Consider the following 21,974-nt stretch of genomic DNA (forward strand, 5'->3'; position numbering starts at 1 on the left):
GAAAAGGAGTACTTGTGGCACCTTAGAGACTAACCAGTTTATTTGAGCATGAGCTTTCGTGAGCTACAGCTCACTTCATCGGATGCATAGCATATCGTGGAAACTGCAGAAGACATTATATACACACAGAGACCATGAAACAAAACTTTGGTCTCTGTGTGTATATAATGTCTTCTGCAGTTTCCACGATATGCTATGCATCCGATGAAGTGAGCTGTAGCTCACGAAAGCTCATGCTCAAATAAACTGGTTAGTCTCTAAGGTGCCACAAGTACTCCTTTTCTTTTCACTTAAGGTGAGCTATTACCAGCGGGGGAGGGGGGGGGGAAGAGACCTTTTGTAGTGATAATCAAGTTGTCAACTGCTGGAAATGGCCCACCTTGATTATCACTACAAAAGGTGTCCCGTGGTCTCTAACCCCCCCCCCCCCCCCCCCGCTCTCCTGCTGGTAATAGCTCACCTTAAGTGATCACTCACGTTACAGTGTATATGGTAACACCCATTGTTTCATGTTCTTTATGTATATAAATCTCTCCGCTGTATTTTCCACTGAATGCATCCGATGAAGTGAGCTGTAGCTCACGAAAGCTTATGCTCAAATAAATTTGTCAGTCTCTAAGGTGCCACAAGTACTCCTTTTCTTTTTAAAGTTTGAGAATCGCTGCACTATAGGGATGAGGCATGGTTTCCATGTTTAGTTTTGTCTGATTGTGTTAAATTATCCTCCTCCTAGGGTATTGCGTTCAACAGACCAAGATCGCTTCCAAGTGATGTTTTGCTATTTTGAGGATAAAGCTATTCAAAAAGACAAATCTGGTAAGATTACCTCAGCTATATGCTACCTGAGAAAGTAAAATTTGTCTGGCTAATATCTTTTAGAACAAAATTAATGGAATTAGGTCAATTTTAAGTGAACCTGCATTACATGGATATGCTTTAAAGTATGAAGTATTTTGAATTGTGCATGTCAGAGATAGTCTTTGACTTTATCAGAAGTGGACCGTACATTTTGGCTTGGTGGCCAGAAAGCCATTGCAAATGAACTCTTTTTAGATCACAGCTGACTGCTAACTGCTTATTTCTCTTACAACATAGCATGTAGGCAATATCTGCTTGTGCTCTCATTTCTTACTAACACTTACTCCCTTTGGGGGCAAAACACTCTGTTACATACTTTCTGTTGCGCTAACCTCCTGTCTCTTAACCTGTAATAAGGCCAGATGTGAAATGGAAAAAAAGTGGTCTAGCTGCTTTGCTCCAGGGTAGGGTTGTTGCACAGTGTGCACCTGTTTCAGGAGGCATGTTAGGCTATGTCTACACTACACAGCTTTTAGCGATATGGCTGTGTCCCTACAGCTGTGTCTCTACAGCCGAGCCGCTAAAAGTTGTGCAGCACAGCTGCTGTTTGTCGGGTCTCCTGCCGACAAAAAATGCCCCCCCCCCCCCCCCCCCCAACGAGCCGCGTTTGTGTTGTTGGCAGGGTGGTGTTAACACCGACAAAAGACACAAATTTTGTCATTCAGTTGCCAGTATAGACATAGCCTTAGAGAATTGCAAGTCACCTTTATGTTTAGAGTAGTCTGGTCATTATTAAAAGTTTTGACTTGAGTCAGTGCAGTGTGTGCATACCCAATGACATAGTCCTAGTAAAAATAGCCGTATGGAGTAGGTATACTCAGTGTTTCAGTCAAATTTCCTATAAATTGTGTCAGCGTAAACTTTAAGCAAATAAAAAATATCCATCAGCTGATACTAGCTGAAAACCGTGAGGAGAAGAGGACTAAATCAGACAGGACAGTCTTCTCCATTAAAATTTCACTGATGAAACAGCATTATGGTCACTTGTGATTATATGCATAAAGAGGTTTGATTGCAATTTATGGAACTAGTTTCTGGTTCTCAACATATTTTGGGTAGTCCATTGAATCAAAACCATTGCCAAAGATTTGTATTCAGAGTGAGGTTTTGTAGCAACTCCTGCCCAAGTGCTTTTTTCTGAAACTCCTGAAGTTGATAGTTGGTCCCATCAACACTCTTTGTTGTTGGGTTATTAATAGCTCTAACTTAGTATGCAAACGTGATTGCAATTACACTTCCTCCCCAGCTGCCACTGAGAAATGTACATGTTTATCTCTTGTCATTTCGTCTGGATTATATAGAACTGCAGCAAGTGTAAGGTAGTAAATTTGTAGGAAGAGTCCCTTGAGTATAAATGCCCCCTATTAAACTACAGTATAACCTGTAGAAACCACTCTTACCAAATAGCTAAACTATTCATGTTTTAATTTGAGATATTCTATTGATAAACAAAGTGACTATTTTGCAGAGCTGTGGCATATAAGAGGAGGAGGATACTGCTAAATGCTATTTTCAACTGGTGGTGGCTTATTTTCAACTTTAAAAAAAAAACTTGCTCTTGCTGGAATGAACATTATTTAGAATTGTAAAGCAGCTTGATTCAGTGTTGGCTGAGTACAAATAAACATGTTTAACTGTTAATGGTGCAGTATCCAAGGAAAAGTTAATTCTTATAACAGAGCACAAAATTTTTCTTGATTCTTCTCCAGGGATGATGCAGTGTGTGATAGCTGTTGCAGATAAGGTGTTTGAAGCTTTCCTTACAATGATGGCTGATAAAGTAAGCTACGTGGGAAGGAGAACTGCAGTGTAAAGTGTGTGTGTGTGTGTTTATTTTGTGAAAGTCTTTTTAAAAACACAGAAGTGTCATGCCTCTCTTTGGAATATCTAGGCTAAAACTAAAGAGAATGAAGAGGAGCTGGAGCGACATGCTCACTTTCTCCTAGTGAATTTTAACCACATTCACAAGAGGATCAGGAGGGTTGCAGACAAATACTTATCTGGTCTTGTAGATAAGTGAGTATAGACATCCCTGCTATATTACCTTTTTCACACTGCCTACTTGGTTATCAAGAAGAAGAATGCATTTGTATAGGGCATTCATTTAGATTTCGTGACTGCCAGTTCTGTCAAACAGTCATTTTGTACATAGCAAAGATGAAAATTTCTGATGATTAAAAAAGGCCTAGAGGGCTACTAAAATGTTATCCTGGTTCTGAAATCCTTGCTTAGTTACTATTGCAATCCTCTTCCTAGTATCCACACAAGATGATCCACATCGCAGAATGTTAAATAAATGCAAAACTATATTCTGCTTTATCATGCTGTGTGTAATTCAACTAAGCTTTCAGTGCCCTCTGCTGGCCAGTAGTGTGTAGTGCATTTAGTATGTGTGTGGACAGAAAATACTGAAAATCAAGAACAAAACAAAATGTAGGTTAAAATGGTAATCTGCTCTTTAGTTCCCTTTCCTTTCCTCCTTGGCACACATGGGTGATATGGAGCTGAAGTCATGTAGCCTGACGTTATTGCCTTGATTTTCAATGGGAGTTGTGTACCCGATTGCCTCTGTGCCCTTGGAAATCTCCCCTCTGAGTCTGCCTTCAAAGAGAGCTTTTGACAACTCCAATCTGTTGTGAGCCATGATCAACTTAATCCCTTATGTTTGGTATAGGTTTACACATAGAGACATTGCTCTGTGTGTATCTTCTGCGCCTTTTGGTGAAGGCATAATTTTTTTCACCTGTCTATTCAGTGTGAACTTGTTTTATTTTAGGTTCCCTCATTTACTGTGGAGTGGAACTGTGCTCAAGACCATGTTAGATATTCTCCAGACGCTGTCACTCTCTCTCAGTGCGGTGAGTACTTTATTAAGTACTTTATTATTACTTTTATTGCTGATAGAAAGTGCATGTATATTGACCAAAGTTTTCATAACAGTGGAACAGAGATACCAGATACAACTGAAGGTGCATGTTTGCAAAACATACCTTATGCATCATTCAACAATGAAGTGGCTAAGTGGTGTAGTGTTACCCTCTCCCCCCCCCCCCCCCTTTTTTTCTTTGAGTTAAATTATTCATTTCACATTGATAACGATTTTGCCTGAAGATCTGCTTATTTGGAGTTTTAAGTTGCTTGATAATATCCAAGAAAAGACACCTTTCATAGTAAAAAGAAAAGGAGTATTTGTGGCACCTTAGAGACTAACCAATTTATTTGAGCATAAGCTCAAATAAATCGGTTAGTCTCTAAGGTGCCACAAATACTCCTTTTCTTTTTGCGAATACAGACTAACACAGCTGTTACTCTGAAACCTTTCATAGTAACTTACATTTCTGAAATCACCTTAAATCCAAAGATCATAAATTATGTTACAAACATTATTGATCAGTTAAAACTCAGAATTCCTATGCGAGGTAAGAAGTGTGCAGTTTGATTATTTTAATTTAGGATTAATGCATTATTGTATGTAAAGTGTTTTGAAGAAAGAAAAGTTCTATAGAAGTACTATTTTATTTATTTTCTCATGTTTCGTTTTAAACCATAAGATAGTTTATAGTTATGGTCATGTTGAAAACAAAACCAAAATGCAAGAGTCTGCTTTGTGGGATGGATAGTGTCACTAGCAAACTGACTTAACAAAGCAAAAAGTGTAGCCTGTAATGAACAAGTCAATCAGACATGGGTGAATTGCTTCTTTTTGAGACTTTAACATACTTTATTTTAGGACATTCACAAGGACCAACCATACTATGACATTCCAGACACCCCGTATAGAATCACTGTCCCTGATACATATGAATCAAGAGAGGTAAGTGGTGTCTCTTGGTGAGGTGGTCAAAAGTAGTTTAATTGACTTGTCTCAGTCAGCTACTCTGAACAGTGTTGTTTTGAAGGTGCCTTCTAAGGTAAGGCTCATGAGCTGTAATTTAGCTACCAGACATTTTGAAGTTCATTCTGAATTTCCCTGTTTCAGAATTGCACCTTACTAAAGCATAACAGTTCTCTGCCTCCCAGAACACACTTTTTGTAAATAGGCTGCAATATCCTAATGCCATTAAAAGTCTCTTGAGCTGTCTCTGGCTGGTGCCCTTAATGTTGCTTACTATGCCACTAAGCACAATGCTGTTTGTGGATTATTGGCTGGCTGACTGGTGTATCAATGCACTTTTCCTAGAGTATAGTGAAGGACTTTGCTGCCCGGTGTGGGATGATTCTTCAAGAAGCAATGAAATGGGCTCCTTCTGTCACAAAGTCCCACCTTCAGGTAACTAACTTGAATTTGTGAAGAAATAATTTGTGATCCTCAGAAATGTACAAAGTTCACCTACCTTGAAATCACAGTATATCATTCGACTGAATGCATTTATACTTATTTTGTAACTTTTTGGCTATTCTGATTCCTTATTTTGCCCTGCCCCCCACAATAATGGAAGCATCACTAAAATCAGTAGCAATTTAATTTTGTTTTTGAAGTAGTCTTCAAACAATATCTTTGCTAAGTTGTTCAAATTAATGTTCAGTACTTCAGCCATTCTGTTCCGCTTTGATTCTATGTTAAGAATGCAGAATGTTGCGGAGGTTTAATTACTCTCTGATTCAGTGTTATGCGAGTGATACATTCTGATTAATGTGCATAAAAATTCATGCATTTTTAAATTCTCAGCAGGTGATCAGAATGCAACATCTTTGCTGCTTTGCTATTAGAGAGCGGTTTTCTCAGACTTTTAATTCTCTTTCAAATACAGTAGAACCTTTGCTAACTTAAAAGACCATGGTAAACTACTGAATTTTGTGACTTAGCAAGTAAGGACTTTATCCTGCTGCTAATACCTTTTGCTGAGTCGTGGTAGCATGGGAGCAGGATAACATGTCTGTTAACCCTGTCCTGGGAGGTGGGGGTTAATCTTTAGTGCAGGTTAGAGTTTCTAGAGTAACCTGCTTTCTGTTACCTCTCTTCCTCCCTCAGCACTGATGTGGCAGTTTCTGGAGAGGCTCAAGAATAGTTTTTAGTACTTCAGATCTACGTGTTACATTTGTATTCCCGCCTGTAAAAGAAGAGTGGACACTAGTTTTTCAATCTTCATTCTAGCAGAGCAAGACAGTTAGTGTTTCCATCTCACTTCATCTTACATGGAGTGTAACATGCCTCTTTTTGCAGAACATTTGTGCTTGGTTTTCAAAATCACGATCTTTGCTTCAGACTTTAGATCCCTATTAGGTTTGCTTCATCCTCTGTACAAAAGAGAGAAAAATCCCTTTTTATTTTAGGCTTCTAGGATGAGAGTTTCAAAAGGGCCTAACGTCTTAGGAACAAAAGTCCTGCTTTCCTAGTGCTGAGGGAGCAATATTTAGAAAGGAAAACAAGGACTCAACCTAATTAAATAGATTGTCAGATGTGTGTATAATAAATCTTTTGGTAGTTTAATGTGTGTAATACTTGAAATGAGCTAGCTGCTCTTGAAAATTACAGTGCTCTTTGAAAGAATCTGATTCCTTGTCTCTTAGGAGTATCTAAACAAACATCAGAATTGGGTGTCAGGCTTGTCTCAGCACACCGGGCTGGCTATGGCTACAGAAAGCATTCTCCACTTTGCAGGCTACAACAGACAAAACACCACCCTGGGGGTGAGTATCGGGCATCAACAAAGTAATCCTATATGCTGTAAGTCATGCATATCATAAATAACATACCAGGTGTCCATTCTGGAGCATCCCTTGTTTTGAAATGAAGAGGAATGTGTCTTTTAAGCATGTTCTTCCTCCTTTGAATGGTTGGGAGGTAAGAGATACTACAAGTTAAACTGTAAATCTTGTGTGTTTAAGCACAAAACTGTATATTAAAGTCTTTGATGTACTTTTAGCAAGGGTTTAGTATTACATATGTCATTTTTAAGTGATAGCGCATTTCCATTTATATAACTATTTGTAGAGTCTGAAAAGGCCCGTGTGCATGTACGTATGTGGACTTTGTTACATTACACTACTTCATGTGTACTGTTAAGCTGCATTAGATGTTTATGCTCTGACAATATACTTTCTCAAATCAATAGATGAAAGTCTTCCTTTAATGATCATCTGAGTGAGTAAGGCCCTGCACATCAAAATGAAAATAAAACCCTTTCATTGTTAATCAGAAAGGCAGACTGTCTTTTCCTCATCTCTTGTTTTATTACTTTGGACCTCAGTTCGCTGCTGTAAGCAAAACCATGGTTATTACACAAGCATGACATCCGAAGTATGTAGTACAAATAGTTGTGACAAGTTTATCTATCTGCCAGTGAACTGAGCAAGCCCTAGGCAGGACTGCGGAAGACTGTTATTAGCTGAATGCTGGATTTTCAGTGTTCTTGCTGAGCCATGTGGATTTTCCGTTGAGACTCAATATCAGGGTGGTGATTTTAAAATAGAAATTAGATGATTCTTGCCTGATTGCACCTAGCTAATCCACACTGATTTGTAATCCATAGGAATTTTGGCCCTTTTGAGAAGGGGAATGTAGAGAAGTAATTGTATTTTTGCTTATTTGTTTTGAAATTGCAATACAAGTAGTTCTGAAATTTTGGCTGTATCAAACTTGTCCTGAGTTTGGGGCATAGATGTACTACCCCAGGAGATCCCAAACAGAGTAGTGACTCGGAGTCATATTTCTCAGGAGCCCTTATGTTATGCAAAGGGGTAGGGGGATGGTGAGTGCATGACAGTCTATTGTCAGAGGCAGAATGCTCCCTCCTTTGCACCTAGACAGCTCTGCAAGCTGGCACATGAGGAGGGCTCAGCCATGGTTCTGCATGCTCCTTGCCCCTTTCCCCCTCTTTGACGCTATTCATCAGAATAGGAGTCACAGCCTCATGGAGGCTGCTCTTCCCTATACCTAGGGCCCTGCCAAATTCAGGTCCATTTTGGTCAATTTCACGGTCATAGGATTTTAAAAATCGTAAATGTCATGATTTTAGCTATTTAAATCTGAAATTTCACAGTGTTGTAATTGTAGGGGTCCTGACCCCAAAAGGAGTTGCGGGGGGTGTCACAAGGTTGGCGGGGGGCACGGTATTGCTACCCTTATTTCTACACTGCTGTTGGTGGTAGCGCTGCCTTCAGAGCAGGGTAGCTGGAGAGCGGCGGTTGCTGGCCGGGAGCCCAGCTCTGAAGGTAGAGCTGCTGCATGCAGAGCTGGGCACTCAATCAGCAGCCACCACTCTCCGGCCACACAGCTCTGAAGGCAGCAGCGCAGAAGTAAGGGTGGCATGGTATGAAATCTGTATAGTACAGGGTAAAAGCATACAAAAGTCCAGATTTCATGTGGGGGGAGACCAGATTTCACGTTCCGTGACGCATTTTCATAGCTCTGAATTTGGTAGGGCACTACCTATACCTGAACTCCTGATCCAGCGAAGCCCTGCGTGGCTGCAGGTGTTGGGGAAGGAGCTTTGTCACAACCGATTCCTTTATTTCCTCATTAACACCAGCATGACGCAGTATTAGGGAGATCAACCTGTATGCTCTTTGATACTGTTCTGGTAGCCATGGTGGTAATCCAGCTGTTAGTGTTCTCAGTTTTTGATACTGAATGGATGATCTGTTTAAAAGTCCAGACAGTGTATATGGATAACACAATATTTGTATATTAACAGTTGATAACCATTACAACTGTTGTTTATAGGCAACCCAGCTAACTGAAAGACCAGCCTGTGTGAAGAAAGATTACTCCAACTTTATGTCTTCTCTTAACTTGCGCAATCGCTACGCAGGAGAGGTAACTATAGAATTTTTCCTGAACTCATGGAGTTCCCCAGTTGGCCATGTTGCTTTTCTCACTTGTACTTGCTTTCAAATGGAGGATTAAGTAGAATGCAGCTATAATAGCAAAGAGGCATCATCCTGTACATCTAAACAAGGACTCTAATGAACATTATCTTTTCTAGTTTTAGGGCATAATAGACACAGTTCATTGAGGAGATCATTTCACTTCTGGTCTTGTAAAGATTTTTTGATATTTCAGTTGCAAATAAAACCCTTGTTCTTCTTTGAGTTTACTCAGTAATGTTAGCAAAATGTAGTATCAAGAAACCATCACGAGGCCTGCATTGGATCTCCATGCTGAGTTGTGAATACTCCCAGACTCCAGCATGTGCCAAACAGTTTAAAAAAAAAAAAAAAAAAGTCAGCCATGTAGAGATTTTTCTCATCGCCACTGACCAAAGAAATATGTTTTACAGGTGGCTGGAATGATTCATTTCTCAAATGCTACAGGTCGGGTATCTGACCTGAATAAACTGATGATCAAGCAACTAAATGATGCACTAGAACCAGGCCAGCCTCAAGTCTACACCCAGGCCATGTTTATGTTGACTGCAATGCTAATAAGTAGCAAAGGTAATAAAACAAATGGAACTTTGTTTTGTACTTCTGAGTGCTGATGCTCTTAGCACTAAGTTACAATTATAGATGCTTTATACACAAATCCAGTGAGTATAAACTGAAGCAGAATGGTGTTATATCTAGTAAACTTAATTCAGGGAAAACCTCTTGAAGTCACAGCTAGACGTTATTTGTTTGGAGTTGATTGTCACAAATTGTGCAGACCAATTTCCTGCTGACTTGAAAACTTTTTCCTATTTTCTCTGTTAAAGAAATCTGTATGAATGTTTGTTTGTTTGTTTTTTCAGACTGTGACCCTCAGCTCCTGCATCACTTGTGCTGGGGCCCCCTGCGAATGTTCACTGAACATGGCATGGAAACAGCAATTGCTTGCTGGGAGTGGCTACTTGCTGCTAAGAATGGAATAGAAGTACCGGTAGGGAGCTTCAGTCAATGTTTCAGGTTTTTCTTCAAGAAAAAAAGAGAGGAGTGAAATCTCATTTAGAATAAATCCATGCAAAATAGGCATGTTAAAAACAACTGTTGATCTCTTGAGTCAAGATTTCGCAGTGTGCTAATGAGTTGATGTTGTCATGTGGATAATCTCACTCTCTGGCTGTACTGCTGGACGTGGATTTTATTTACACATCGCCTGCTGTACTTTCAGCCAGTTCAGTTGAGAAGCTTTATCACTTTCAGAATACATTATGTGCTGGCAATTTTCCCTTATATAGCATTAGTTATGGACTCGAGATATATACCTTCAGGCTCACGTCATATCTGCACACAGAAGTCACACCAGTTTAATTTAATTAGGTTTTTAAACCAATGTAATTAAACTGTTGCAAACCCCAGTATGGACACTCTTATTTTGGTTTCAAAGTATCTGATTTCAGTTTAGCTTAAGTAAATCTGGTTTAAACTGAAATAAAAGTGTCTGCTAAATCAGTGCAAAACGGTTGTACAAACTGGTACAACTTTTGTACATACGAGGCCTGAATTTTTCTTTTTCCTGCTTTGCCAGAACACCTCTTCTGAGGAGTGAAAGGAATTTGGCTAGCAATGCCATTTAGTTTCTGGCATTAATACCCTGAATGACGAGCTATGTGTGTTAGAACTATTATTGTCCTGTAATGGGCTAAACAGCTGTACTTCCTGAAATGTGACTAAATCTAGCAGTAATGATGTGGTAACTGCTGCGGTATAGTGGCTGAAACCACTGCATGTCGAAATGGCTACAATGACGGAAAACCAGCACTTTCTCTCAGGTAATTTAGGGAGAAGTTCCCAATATGTGCAGGGAGTTATGCTGAAATGGAGAAGTAGGCTTAGTCACAGTGATGATTAGCCCCAGACCTTTCTAATGAGTTTCAAAGTTTCAGATATTGTGGGGTGTTCAGAACTAGTGTGCTCCATGCTAATATAAAGAAGGAGGTTAGGTCCTGCAAACAAGTTAACGCACTTGGAGCAACAAACACTAATCTTTATTTTCACAGTTCATGCGAGAAATGGCAGGAGCCTGGCAAATGACAGTGGAGCAGAAATTTGGCCTGTTTTCCGCTGAGCAGAAAGAAGCAGATCCATTAGCTGCTTCAGAAGAGAGTCAGCCAAGGCCTTGCCCTCCAGAGGTCACACCACATTACATCTGGATAGATGCAAGTACCCCCTTTCCGCATTGTTACACTTAAGATAATGATGGGATGGGAGGATGCAGGCAACAGGCGCCAAGACTGAGCTGCTCTGTGCCTTTGGACTTCTGTTTTTGGACCAGTAGCACTGTTCATGGTTGTAGTACTTTTGTGCCTAGTGTAGGGTGATGTTTTCATGTTTGCAGAGGTGCATAAGAATGGGAGAAATGCAAGGTTCTGGTTTTGTTGAGCTACATTTTCCTTTGTTTTTTTTTGTTTCCTCAGTTTCTGGTGCAGAGATTTGAAATAGCCAAGTACTGTAGTTCTGATCAGGTCGAGATCTTCTCCAGCCTGCTGCAGCGATCCCTGTCTCTGAATATTGGAGGGGCAAAGAGCAGTTTGAACCGACACGTGGCAGCTATTGGACCCCGTTTCAAGTGAGTGATATTTGTTCTCTTAGAAGGAGCGTGGGGTAGGAGGACAAAGAGCTAAATGCTGAGTATAGGAATTGTTCTTCATCTCAAAGGATAAAACTTTCAGAAGTGCCAAGAATGACATAGTAATCTAAGTCCCATTTTCAAAAGTGACTCAAGCACGTAGGAGGCTAAATCCATTAAAAGTCAATGTGACTTAGCGTCTTAAGTCATTCTAGGCACTTCTGAAAGTTTTTTTTTTTTTTTTTTACCATAAATACCAGTTTTGCATCAGTCTCTGGTGTAATTCATACATCACCCCAGAGATCATCTAGTAGAACCATTGTATCCATTTTTCTGGATTACTAGCTTGAAGACTTTCATGTCCCATTGTTTTCCAGCCGTAGTTTCAGGTTGATGGTGAAGGAAATGCAGTTTGCCCAGAGCGTCTGAATGAGAGAGATCTGGCCCCCATCTCTTCAGATAATTCATCCTGCATCAATGCCAGTGAAATACGAAAACCTACCACCGCATTCCAATTATGAGAGAATAGAACGATAACGTAATAAAGCACTATCTTTGACTAGTGCTGCCTTCATTCCAGCAAAACAAATTGGCAGCCTTTATGTAATATGTATGTCACATGCCTTGGCCAGGAAGTGCGATACTAAGCAAACATTGCAGAGTAAAAATGTTTCAGGATTTTGTTTTCTGCTTTTTTAAAAATAAGGATTTTTTCCCCTCTTTTAGTTCAAATTTGCATTGCTCTGAAGTACTCTACAGATAAATATGTAATGTCTGAATTTGGCTCTAACTATCCCTAGACCTGGTAGAAGTAACTCAACTCTGAAGAGAATTGAGTTGCACGCACATACACCAGATTTCTGTTCAGCCCATGATATGTAGTTTTATTTTACTTTGTATCCTGACATAGTCCATCTTTTGCTTAAAAAAATCTGTTCGTGTTTGGCTTGGGCAGAGCCATGGTTATTAGTATGGTCCGACATCCACTCCATGTACAGCGGCAGTTAAAAAAGCAAACAGAATGTTGGGAATCATTAAGAAAGGGATAAATAATAAGACCGAAAATATCATATTGCCTCTATATAAATCCATGAGACGCCCACATCTTGAATACAACATGCAGATGTGGTTGCCTAGGGTGACCAGACATCCCGTTTTTAAAGGGACAGTCCTGTTTTTTGGGACTTTTTCTTATATAGGCACCTATTACCCTCTACCCCCGTCCTGTTTTTTCACAGTTGCTATCTGGTCACCCTATGGTTGCCCCATCTCAAAAAAGATATATTGGAATTGAAAAAGGTTCAGAAAAGGGCAACAAAAATAATAGGGGTATGGAATGGCTGCCATATGAGGAGAGATTAATAAGACTGGGACTTTTCAGCTTGGCAAGGAGATGATTAAGGGGAGATATGAGAGAGGTCTATAAAATCATGATTGGTGTGGAGAAAGTAAATAAGGAACTGTTTTTTACTCCTCCTCATAACACAAGAACTAAGGGTCACCAAATGAAATTAATAGGCAGCATATTTAAAACAAACAAAAGGAAGTATTTTTTCACACAACGCACAGTCACCCTGTGGAACTCCTTGCCAGAGGATGTTGTGAAGGCCAAGACTACAAGAGAGTTAAAAAAGAACTAGATAAGTTCATGGAGGATAGGTCCATCAATGGCTATTAGCCAGGATGGCCAGGGATGGTGTCCCTAGCCTCTGTTTGCCAGAAGCTGGGAATGGGCAATAAGGAATGGATCACTTTGTGCTTGCCTGTTCTGTTCATTCCCTCTGGGGCACCTGGCATTGGCCACTGTTGGAAGGCAGGATACTGGGCTAGATGGACCTTTGGTCTGACCCAGTATGGCCGTTCTTATGTTCTTAGCAATTTAAAGTGCAATATATGTTCTGTATATATTGAACTTTAGGTTGCTGACACTCGGGTTGTTTCTGCTGCATGCTGATGTCGTTCCAAATGCAACCATTCGCAATGTCTTGAGAGAGAAGATTTATTCTACTGCCTTTGATTACTTCAGGTACTATTTATTTTCTTTTCACCAATTCCTCAAGAAAAGTGTGGGGGGTTCTTTGGATCTTTTTTTTTTTTTAAACCTCCAAGAATACTTCACAATAGGAGCTGTTTTTATTCTGATATTTAACTTAATTCTTTTCTCTGTTTATCTATTAATATAAAAAAGCCACTTTCCATTTCACCTGTGCTTCTATGCTGTTCATTATATATACCCAAGAAGTCAAAAAGGAATTAATGGTTTGATGTGCTTTGTACCTTGTTACTAGGGAAAATCCAAATTTCTTTTAATCTATTTGGTTATGAAGATTACAGACCCTACTGGGATAAATTTTTTAAGTGTTTCAAAGGATTTTAGACATGAAATTCCTGTGAAAGCCATTGAGAGTGTGTGGCTGAAATTTATACTCCGATTTGAAAATGTACCCCTACACAATATGTGGGCAAATGTTCCCTTTTAGTATCTGGCCTGGGTGCAATCTAAAGTAATATAAGTGATAGCAGCATGTGACAGTGTTAGGATGTTGAGAAGTATATCAAAGTTTTTAATTCTGCATTATTCATAGACACCAAGAGGCTGCTTTTTCACTCTTCAGAAGTTGATAGGAGGGCTGCACATCCCAGTGCAATAGATTTAAGGTGTAAGGATAAAACATAATGAGACTTATACTGTGCTCACTCATTGCCCCTGGTCTGAAATAAAAACATAAAGCTTCTTTTAGTATCTTGCATTATAATTATTTACATATATATTTTTAAGTTATCCCCCAAAATTCCCCACACAAGGGGAGAAGAGGCTACGTGAGGATATCAGCATATTGATCAAGTTTTGGACTGCCATGTTCTCCGATAAGAAGTATTTAACAGCCAGCCAGCTGGTGCCTCCTGGTGAGTTCCTTATGTGCAGTCTCAAAACCCCTTTTTGTTTCTTTGATTATTTGGTTCTGCCTCTAAACATTTTGTTTTATTTTAGATAATCAAGACACCCGGAGTAACCTGGATATCACCATTGGATCTCGGCAGCAGGCCACACAGGGATGGATAAATACTTACCCATTGTCCAGTGGCATGTCAACCATCTCCAAAAAATCAGGTCTCTTTCTTTAATTGTCACTAGCTACTTGTCTGACGATAAAATACACATCCATTCAATGTCATTTAAGGCCAATATTTGCCGTTAACATTTTGGGTCAGGTTTTACTGATGTTACACTTGACTGTTATTGCAAAAGGCTGAGGAAAGACGTGCCTCACTCAGAGAAAAGAGCAAGGTTTTGAAACTAGCAAATTTTTTTTCCTCCAGACCATTTAGTTGTATAATGCAGATAATGTAAGACCAGGGGCTATGGTAGCTTAAATTCCTGAGAGGAAATTGCTTATTCTTCATCCATGTGCCAGAGCTCTTGGACAGCAAAGTGGACATGAGCTTGTGAGGTGCCTGAATGTACGTTTGTACAGTTGCAGGCTGCAGGTTATTATTTTTATAAGTTATTAAAGTGAATGTAATGCTGGTGAAGGTGCCAGATTGATAGTCCTGTAGACTTAAGTACTTGGCATATTCATAGAACAAGCACTGCTTCCTCCCATCACCCTGCCAGTGTACTCAGTCTCGTCTTAGGAGCATTCCATGCCATTTCAGTCCTCCTCCTGTCTGCTGAGACTGCCAGTAAGGGGACAATTTGAAAGCTGCATTTAATGTATTTGTAGAAAAGCAACTGATTGCATTTTCTCCCCCTTCTCAAGGGATGTCTAAGAAGACTAACAGAGGTACTCAGCTACACAAGTACTACATGAAACGGAGGACACTGCTGCTCTCGTTGCTGGTAGGTCATCCTTTGTTTCACAAGAGCATGGATGTGAAGTGGATTTCTAACATTTTGTAGTTGTTGCAGTACAAATAGACTAGACTAGACTAGACGAGCATTTGAGAAAAACCTGGAATGTTTTATCTACGTCCAGAAAGCAATTTGTTTTCGTGTTGTCCTCAGGCTACTGAGATTGAGCGTTTGATCACCTGGTACAACCCGCTCTCCTCCCCTGAACTGGAGTTGGATCAAACTGCAGAGAACACCGTGGCAAATTGGAGATCTAAGTACATCACTCTAACTGAGAAACAGTGGAAGGATAATGTGAATTTGGCTTGGAACATTTCCCCTCATCTTGCTGTGCAACTGCCTACCAGGTGAGATGCAACTCAAAACAAAGAACCAATATAATTCCCTCTGCTGCATAGTAAATACTCAAGGCAGGCATTCACATTTACCATCTCCTTACCCCTCTTGCATCCCTGCACTGCTGGCTGAGACCATTAAACAATAAGAATTAATCTACTGAAGATTGTAACCCATTTCAGTAGTAATTAGGAGGCTTTAATGGAGCCTGAGTTCAATTCTTTTACCATAAAGCCCAGATGTAATGTTTGAAGACCATTCCAACTAAACCAACTTCAAACTGTTTCACTGGCCAGTGGGCATAGAGTTAAAACTGTATTAGAAACCTCTTTGAAAAGAGTGTTCTAGCCTTAAATTGGTTTGAGCCTTAAAACAAGTAAGATAACAGAAGTAGCTTGCTTAGCCCCTGAAGGAAAAGGAAGTACTTTGCCTCTTGCAATATAAGCAAAGCTGTGGAGACAGGCTTCCATAGTTCCACAGAGAATTCTTCATCCAGGAAGTTTGTAACTGGCTGAGCCAACTAGTGGTGTGAAGAGAAGCACTAGCAGAATGAGGTTAGATGTTTCCGACCAACTTGTAAGTTTTGCCAGCATGTTTGTCTCTTATTGTACATGGATTTTATGTGGGGTATTTCTGTTAAAGCATGTGTGTTCCTGTTTCTAGCTGTTCTCTTCACATAAATAGAAGTGAGAATTGAAGCTCACCTTGATCTACTAACACATACACATTCCTGGTTACACTTAGATTTAAAAACACTGAAGCTATTGGAACAGAAGTGACCCGCCTGGTTCGGCTGGACCCAGGAGCTGTTAGTGATGTACCTGAAGCAATAAAGGTAATTAATTTTAAGAGTAATTTATATTACAGCAGTGCCCAAATTCTGCTAAGATCTGCACAGACATACAGAAACGCACAGTCCTTACTCTGAAAAACTCACATTGTAATTGTGAATATGATTCAGGAAGTGAGAGCTGCAGCCATAGGTAGGGAAATAGGATGTGCAGATGAGGGTTACGGAAACAAGGTTATGTGGGTGCTGAGTTGTGCTCAGATCTTGTTACAAAGTATGTTCCCCAATGTGTATGAAACTCCCCACAATACACTAAAATTCATTCATAAGTGATATAGCCAATGGACCAGCTACAGTGCGGCGGTGGAGATTTGATTAGACAGCTGTATCAGTGCTTTTGTTGACCTGAACTCCAGTTCAATATGTGTAAATTACTGCACCTGGTGATTTTCAACCTGAGACCAGTTAGTGGTTAAATGGTACAATGTTTGTGCCTGAAAATTAAATGCCTTATACTGTTCAATACAGCATCTAAAGATGTAGAACATTTAATTTGCACAAATAGATTCATGCATCACTTTTTTTCTCTATTGTAGCAGGCTAGGTTATGGGTTTATAATTATACATTGCGAGCCAAATTTATCCCTAGTGTGTGTTGCACCAGAAATTATTTTGGGCCTGTAAATTCATACTGCTCCTTGTTCTGCTTACAGTACCTGGTTACATGGCACACAATTGATGCAGATGCACCTGAGCTCAGCCATGTTCTGTGCTGGGCACCAACAGATCCACCTACTGGCCTTTCCTATTTTTCAAGCATGTACCCACCTCATCCTCTAACAGCTCAGTATGGAGTTAAAGTCCTGCGGTCCTTCCCTCCGGTAAGAGACTATGTTCCAGGAGAGATCTGGAGAGAACACACTCATGCTCAGTTAGGACTTTGGGTTTTTATGCCCACATGTCTTAATTTCATTTGTGTGAAGAAATAAAAGAAATTTGTTAAATTGACTCATTATATTGGGAAGATAAAGTAGATGAAGCTGCATTTGGAAATCAGCATTGATTGTCCTATATAATCTTGGTTCAGTTGTTTTGCAATGTGTTTGCTGTCAGTCATTGTTCTGTGCTGGAGTACTTGGTCTGTTTCTTTAAAGACTCTGTGTGTCTCAAACTGCTCCTATGAGTAAAACTGCTTTCTTTCAGTGAAAGGTGTTTCTGGAACTGTGTAAAGCTGGGGTTTTTGAATACTTGTCAGAGTAGTTACAAGGGTCTGTAAAATACATCAGCCCTGTTAATAGCATTTCTGCCGGAGCTGTGTGGGCAGATGGAAATGGGCACGCACTTTCAGTTGAATGAAGAATGAAATTCCTGATGCCAATGCATTTTTAAAAAAACATTTTTTCCTTGACACTGGCAAAAAACTAACTGATTTCTCTTTTTTCTAGGATGCCATTTTATTCTACATTCCACAGATTGTGCAAGCCCTTCGCTACGATAAGGTGAGAGCGTATAAATACTGCATGATCCAGACATTTTGTTCAGAATGTTTTCAAAAGATGTTTTATTAGCTCTGAATTAAGAGACAGGTGTGTTTGTTTCACTGCTTAGCTCATGTATATTAAACTTATAAGTAGCCCTCAATAGATGTGAGGCTCTTTTGTATCGCTAACCCATTATAGAATCTGTGGAGTCTGCATGAGAAAGCTTTCTGTACCCCTGCATGTAGTTGGCAATAGCTATTACGAACAACAGAGAGGAGCTAGAGGTTTAAAAAAATGCAGTCTTCTGTTCCATTGCAAAGTGATATGTACACAGATGCACTACATCGATACCAGGTCATATCCTGTTCATGTCAGAGCTCCATGGTAGACCCAGGAAGGCAAGCATTCCCATCCACCCACAAACTATTCATAGTTTGGTCCATGCAATGTCCTTAAACCAGTAGTTTCGGTGACCATGTGTAGTTGTTCTCCAAGTTTAGTGCCAGTGGGTCCAGATGTCCTATTGTCATTGATTGTGCTGTGGTTTGCATTAATGCATCGTATCAGGAAGTCTTGCCCACTGAAGTCATAAGACTCAAGCCACAGAAAGCACTTTAGAAGGGACTGAGTTAACCCCTCTCCTGAACGGAGGAAGGGAAACAGGCACAGAGATTGAAGTGACTCTTCCAAAAAAACAGGTCAGTGACAGAGCCAAGAGTAGAATCTAGGCCTCCTGACTCCTAGTGCAGTGCCCTGTCCGCCAGATCATGGTGCCACCTTTCATGTTCCTAGAAAAGCACTCAAAGACATCGCCATTGTCTTCTTTTTCCAGTCTCTAAATATATTCAGATGTGAAGGTTAGCCACTGGTGCTGATGGGATTAAGTTGTGGCACTAGTCTTCTGGGTGATGGTGAATTTGTACTGTTACAGATGGGCTATGTCAGGGAATACATCCTGTGGGCGGCTGCCAAATCCCAGCTTTTGGCTCACCAGTTTATCTGGAACATGAAAACGAATATCTTCCTGGATGAAGAGGGACACCAGAAAGATCGTGAGTACTGCATGCTTGGGCCCATTAGCCTAATCTCTCCTATTCCTTATTTCACAGATTGAATCCCCTCATCTTTTTTTCCTCGGGAGTTATGAACCTTCTATTTGTGCATATAAGACCCATTTTGTTGAGGGGTTTTTCCTTGTGGAATTCCATGAAGTAGGTCCATGCATGCTTGTGTTTGTGATTCAAAGGAAAATCTCCCTTTTTCCCTCTTATTAGTTGTGTCTTTCTGGGTAGGTGCCCAAGATTTTATTCAGGCTTGCTTCTTTTGGTTACATATGCAGCTGACATCGGGGAACTGCTGGAGCAGCTAGTAGAAGAGATGACCAGTTCATTATCTGGGCCAGCCAAGGAGTTCTACCAACGGGAATTTGATTTCTTTAATAAAATCACCAATGTTTCAGCCATTATCAAGTAAGTGTGGGAGTTCGGGAGAATGAGCTGTTGTATAGCTCCCTATTCTGCAAATAACTGTTGTCCTGAATAGGAAGTTTTGCTTTGCATGGGATCTGAGACCATGAATTCCCAGAAAGATTAAAAAAAAAAAATACTGGTGTATCAAAAGCTAAATACATTTTCCCAACAGATTATGGATCTGTGCTAGTGAGATACAAAAGCTTGTTTTGCTTTATATTTCTATAGATTAGTATCTAGTCAGACCTGGGTAAACTATAAGTGAGCAGTGACTGTTTTACTGACCCCACCATCTGAAATATGCATTGCAGTTTGGGCCATAAAGAAATGGTGATAGATTGAACTTTGGTTTTAAATTAATCTGATTTATCTTGGTTTTGCAAGCAAGCACTGGGAGTTCAGTGTTGGTGGAATGACGTTGCATAGGAAAGTGCAGCTAGGCAGGAATGAAAATGGTAAAACAACCAATGCTTTTGCGCCAGTAGAACCAGTCCCACAGGCCTAGTTAGTGTCACCTGCCTCATTAAAATGGGCATTTGGAGAGGTTAGAGGCATTCTTCTGGAAAGTTAGCAGGAAAGTCGCTTCACGCAGGAAAAGCAGCACTGAAGTATGTAGGTATGTCAGGGTTTTCCATTATTTTCTGCAAATTACAACTTGCTGGAAACATTTTGTTTTGGATTTAAAGAACCTCAGATGTGCTCCAGCAAATGATACACGTTATATTTTACTAAAATCTCCATGAAAATGTCTGTTTTCACAAAGGCATTTCTGTGTGTACTGTAAATAGAAGCTTTATCCTGAATACGTAGCCGTGTTCTGTCTTACTCATAAAGTGCTGTTATAATTCGTTGTTTCTGGAGCAGCAGACCAGCTTTAATGGAGATAGATGGTGATGTCCCACACTGGATTTTGTTATCACTTAATGAACGTGAAGCTTCTGTTCAGAGGTTCTGGAAACCAGTAGTAACAATAGGAAGGAAGTGCAGCGAAAGTACCTAACGTAACTTTTTTTTAAAGTTTGCCAGAGGATGGCAGTGGCTTAGCACGCAAGCTTGTAACCTAAGCGTGCGCTTTTGTTAAACATTTTAAAACATTCTCAGACATAGAAAATAGCAAAAGTAATGAAGAGTATCTTCCCTGTAAATGAATTGGTTTAACTTTTTAAAATATTGCTAATTGTTAATCAACATTAACATTTGTTAATACAGGAAGTTCAGGCCAAGTGGTACAGCTGTCGCAGGAGTCACCAGACATTAGGAGACTTTTGTGTGTGTGTTGAAAGGTTGGATACGTTGGGATGGCTTAAAGGGGCCATTTCTGTCTTAGCTCCTGAAAGCTTTGGTGCCTGAGTGAATGTCCCACTCATTTTTATTGTTTTAAAGTTATGAGTAAATAGCTTAATAGCACTGGCTTTAACCAGGTAGGCGTTTTGCAGGCACTTCCATCTTCTACTCCATTCCAGGCACCTCTTGAGCAAAGAGTTCAGATAATGTTATGGATCACGTGGGGGGAGGGGGGTTGTAAAGGGCACAAATGTGAATGAAGATGTGACCTCGAATGATTTGAATGTCCTAAGTGCTATACTCTGGTCTCCAGAAATGAAAAGCTGGTGCAGTAACCCACTGTACCACCTAGCTGAATACCATAAAGAATGCCTTTCAAGTGCTTGACTTCTACATCATTTTATGTGTGCAATTTCATGCCTAATGTCCACAGACATTTGCTATGACTGCATGTGCAAAAATTGGGAAATTTCCATGCTAATTTATAATTGTTTTCAGTTATCCAGTTTTCACCTCCAGTTGTGGTAACTGTGTGAACAAATTAGGATAAATTACACAGACATTTTGCCTGTGTGTCACTTTGAAAGTGGTCTAAACTAAACCAGAAAAAGGTGCTCTTATTCTGGAATAAATGCCCATAAGGGAAGTTATAGTGGTTGAACTATAAGGGGTATAATTATACTGGTAAATTTCCCTGAATAGACAAGCCTGAACTTGTTTAATTCAGGCCTTTGATGCTATTTTGCTATTTACATAGCTTACAACCTGTCAACACACAGGTTTTGTATCACTTTAACTATCTTGGTTTAGACAGCAATATAGATAAAGCACTACAATTCCCGAGTGCAGATGCAGTTATTCTGGTAAGAAGGTCCTTATGCTGGATATATCTTATTCTAGTACATTTATAGAGTAAGCGATGCCAATAAAAGACCTTTTTTCTCCTTCAAGTGATTGCGCACATATGCCTTCCACTGCGGGTGTATCTACGCCCAGTGCACTTGAGTCAGAGACTTTTGCCAGCAGGTGGTGCATAAGCCCCTACTTTCCTCATCCTCTCAGAGGAGGACATAAAAGAGGTGTATTCACTTCCTCCCTCTTAGTTCCTTTTCACCATCTGTTGTGAGAGTTGGGGCTTCCTATAACATTTGCTTCAGTTAGCAAGTGTTTCAAAATTCCTATAGTGTACATATTTCAGAGTAGCAGCCATGTTAGTCTGTATCCGCAAAAAGAAAAGGAGTACTTGTGGCACCTTAGAGACTAACAAATTTATTTGAGCATAAGCTTTCGTGAGCTACAGCTCACTTCATCGGATGCATTCAGTAGTTCAGTTATAGTGTTTGGTATAGGTACCTAATGGACTTTATTACAAAAATATCCCCAGGTTTCAAGCAGCGTGCAATGTGCAGGGCTGTTTTCCCTGTTATGGATAGGCACAAGAGTGGCCTGATTTGCCTTGGTGAGGGCCTTGTGA

The 21,974-nt window shown here is 40.0% G+C and overlaps 1 protein-coding gene across 6 annotated transcripts in view; it reads left to right on the forward strand.

The window, feature by feature from the left end:
- PI4KA (phosphatidylinositol 4-kinase alpha) overlaps positions 1-21,974 on the forward strand; it is a 95,297-nt gene that overhangs the window by 55,430 nt on the left and 17,893 nt on the right. For all 6 annotated transcript variants that reach the window (XM_007054925.4, XM_027817302.3, XM_037878718.2 and 3 more), the window contains exons 23-44: positions 734-816; positions 2,568-2,638; positions 2,750-2,874; positions 3,635-3,716; positions 4,589-4,672; positions 5,039-5,128; positions 6,370-6,489; positions 8,525-8,617; positions 9,081-9,237; positions 9,531-9,658; positions 10,719-10,877; positions 11,136-11,287; positions 13,206-13,313; positions 14,067-14,194; positions 14,280-14,399; positions 15,049-15,128; positions 15,294-15,487; positions 16,221-16,311; positions 16,980-17,147; positions 17,712-17,765; positions 18,679-18,799; positions 19,087-19,216. In XM_007054925.4, the coding sequence (XP_007054987.2) occupies positions 734-816; positions 2,568-2,638; positions 2,750-2,874; positions 3,635-3,716; positions 4,589-4,672; positions 5,039-5,128; positions 6,370-6,489; positions 8,525-8,617; positions 9,081-9,237; positions 9,531-9,658; positions 10,719-10,877; positions 11,136-11,287; positions 13,206-13,313; positions 14,067-14,194; positions 14,280-14,399; positions 15,049-15,128; positions 15,294-15,487; positions 16,221-16,311; positions 16,980-17,147; positions 17,712-17,765; positions 18,679-18,799; positions 19,087-19,216 (2,538 nt within the window). The remainder of the gene's footprint in view (positions 1-733; positions 817-2,567; positions 2,639-2,749; positions 2,875-3,634; positions 3,717-4,588; positions 4,673-5,038; positions 5,129-6,369; positions 6,490-8,524; positions 8,618-9,080; positions 9,238-9,530; positions 9,659-10,718; positions 10,878-11,135; positions 11,288-13,205; positions 13,314-14,066; positions 14,195-14,279; positions 14,400-15,048; positions 15,129-15,293; positions 15,488-16,220; positions 16,312-16,979; positions 17,148-17,711; positions 17,766-18,678; positions 18,800-19,086; positions 19,217-21,974) is intronic.

This window comes from Chelonia mydas, chromosome 15 (assembly GCF_015237465.2).
Source record: "Chelonia mydas isolate rCheMyd1 chromosome 15, rCheMyd1.pri.v2, whole genome shotgun sequence".
Lineage (NCBI taxonomy): Eukaryota > Metazoa > Chordata > Testudines > Cheloniidae > Chelonia > Chelonia mydas.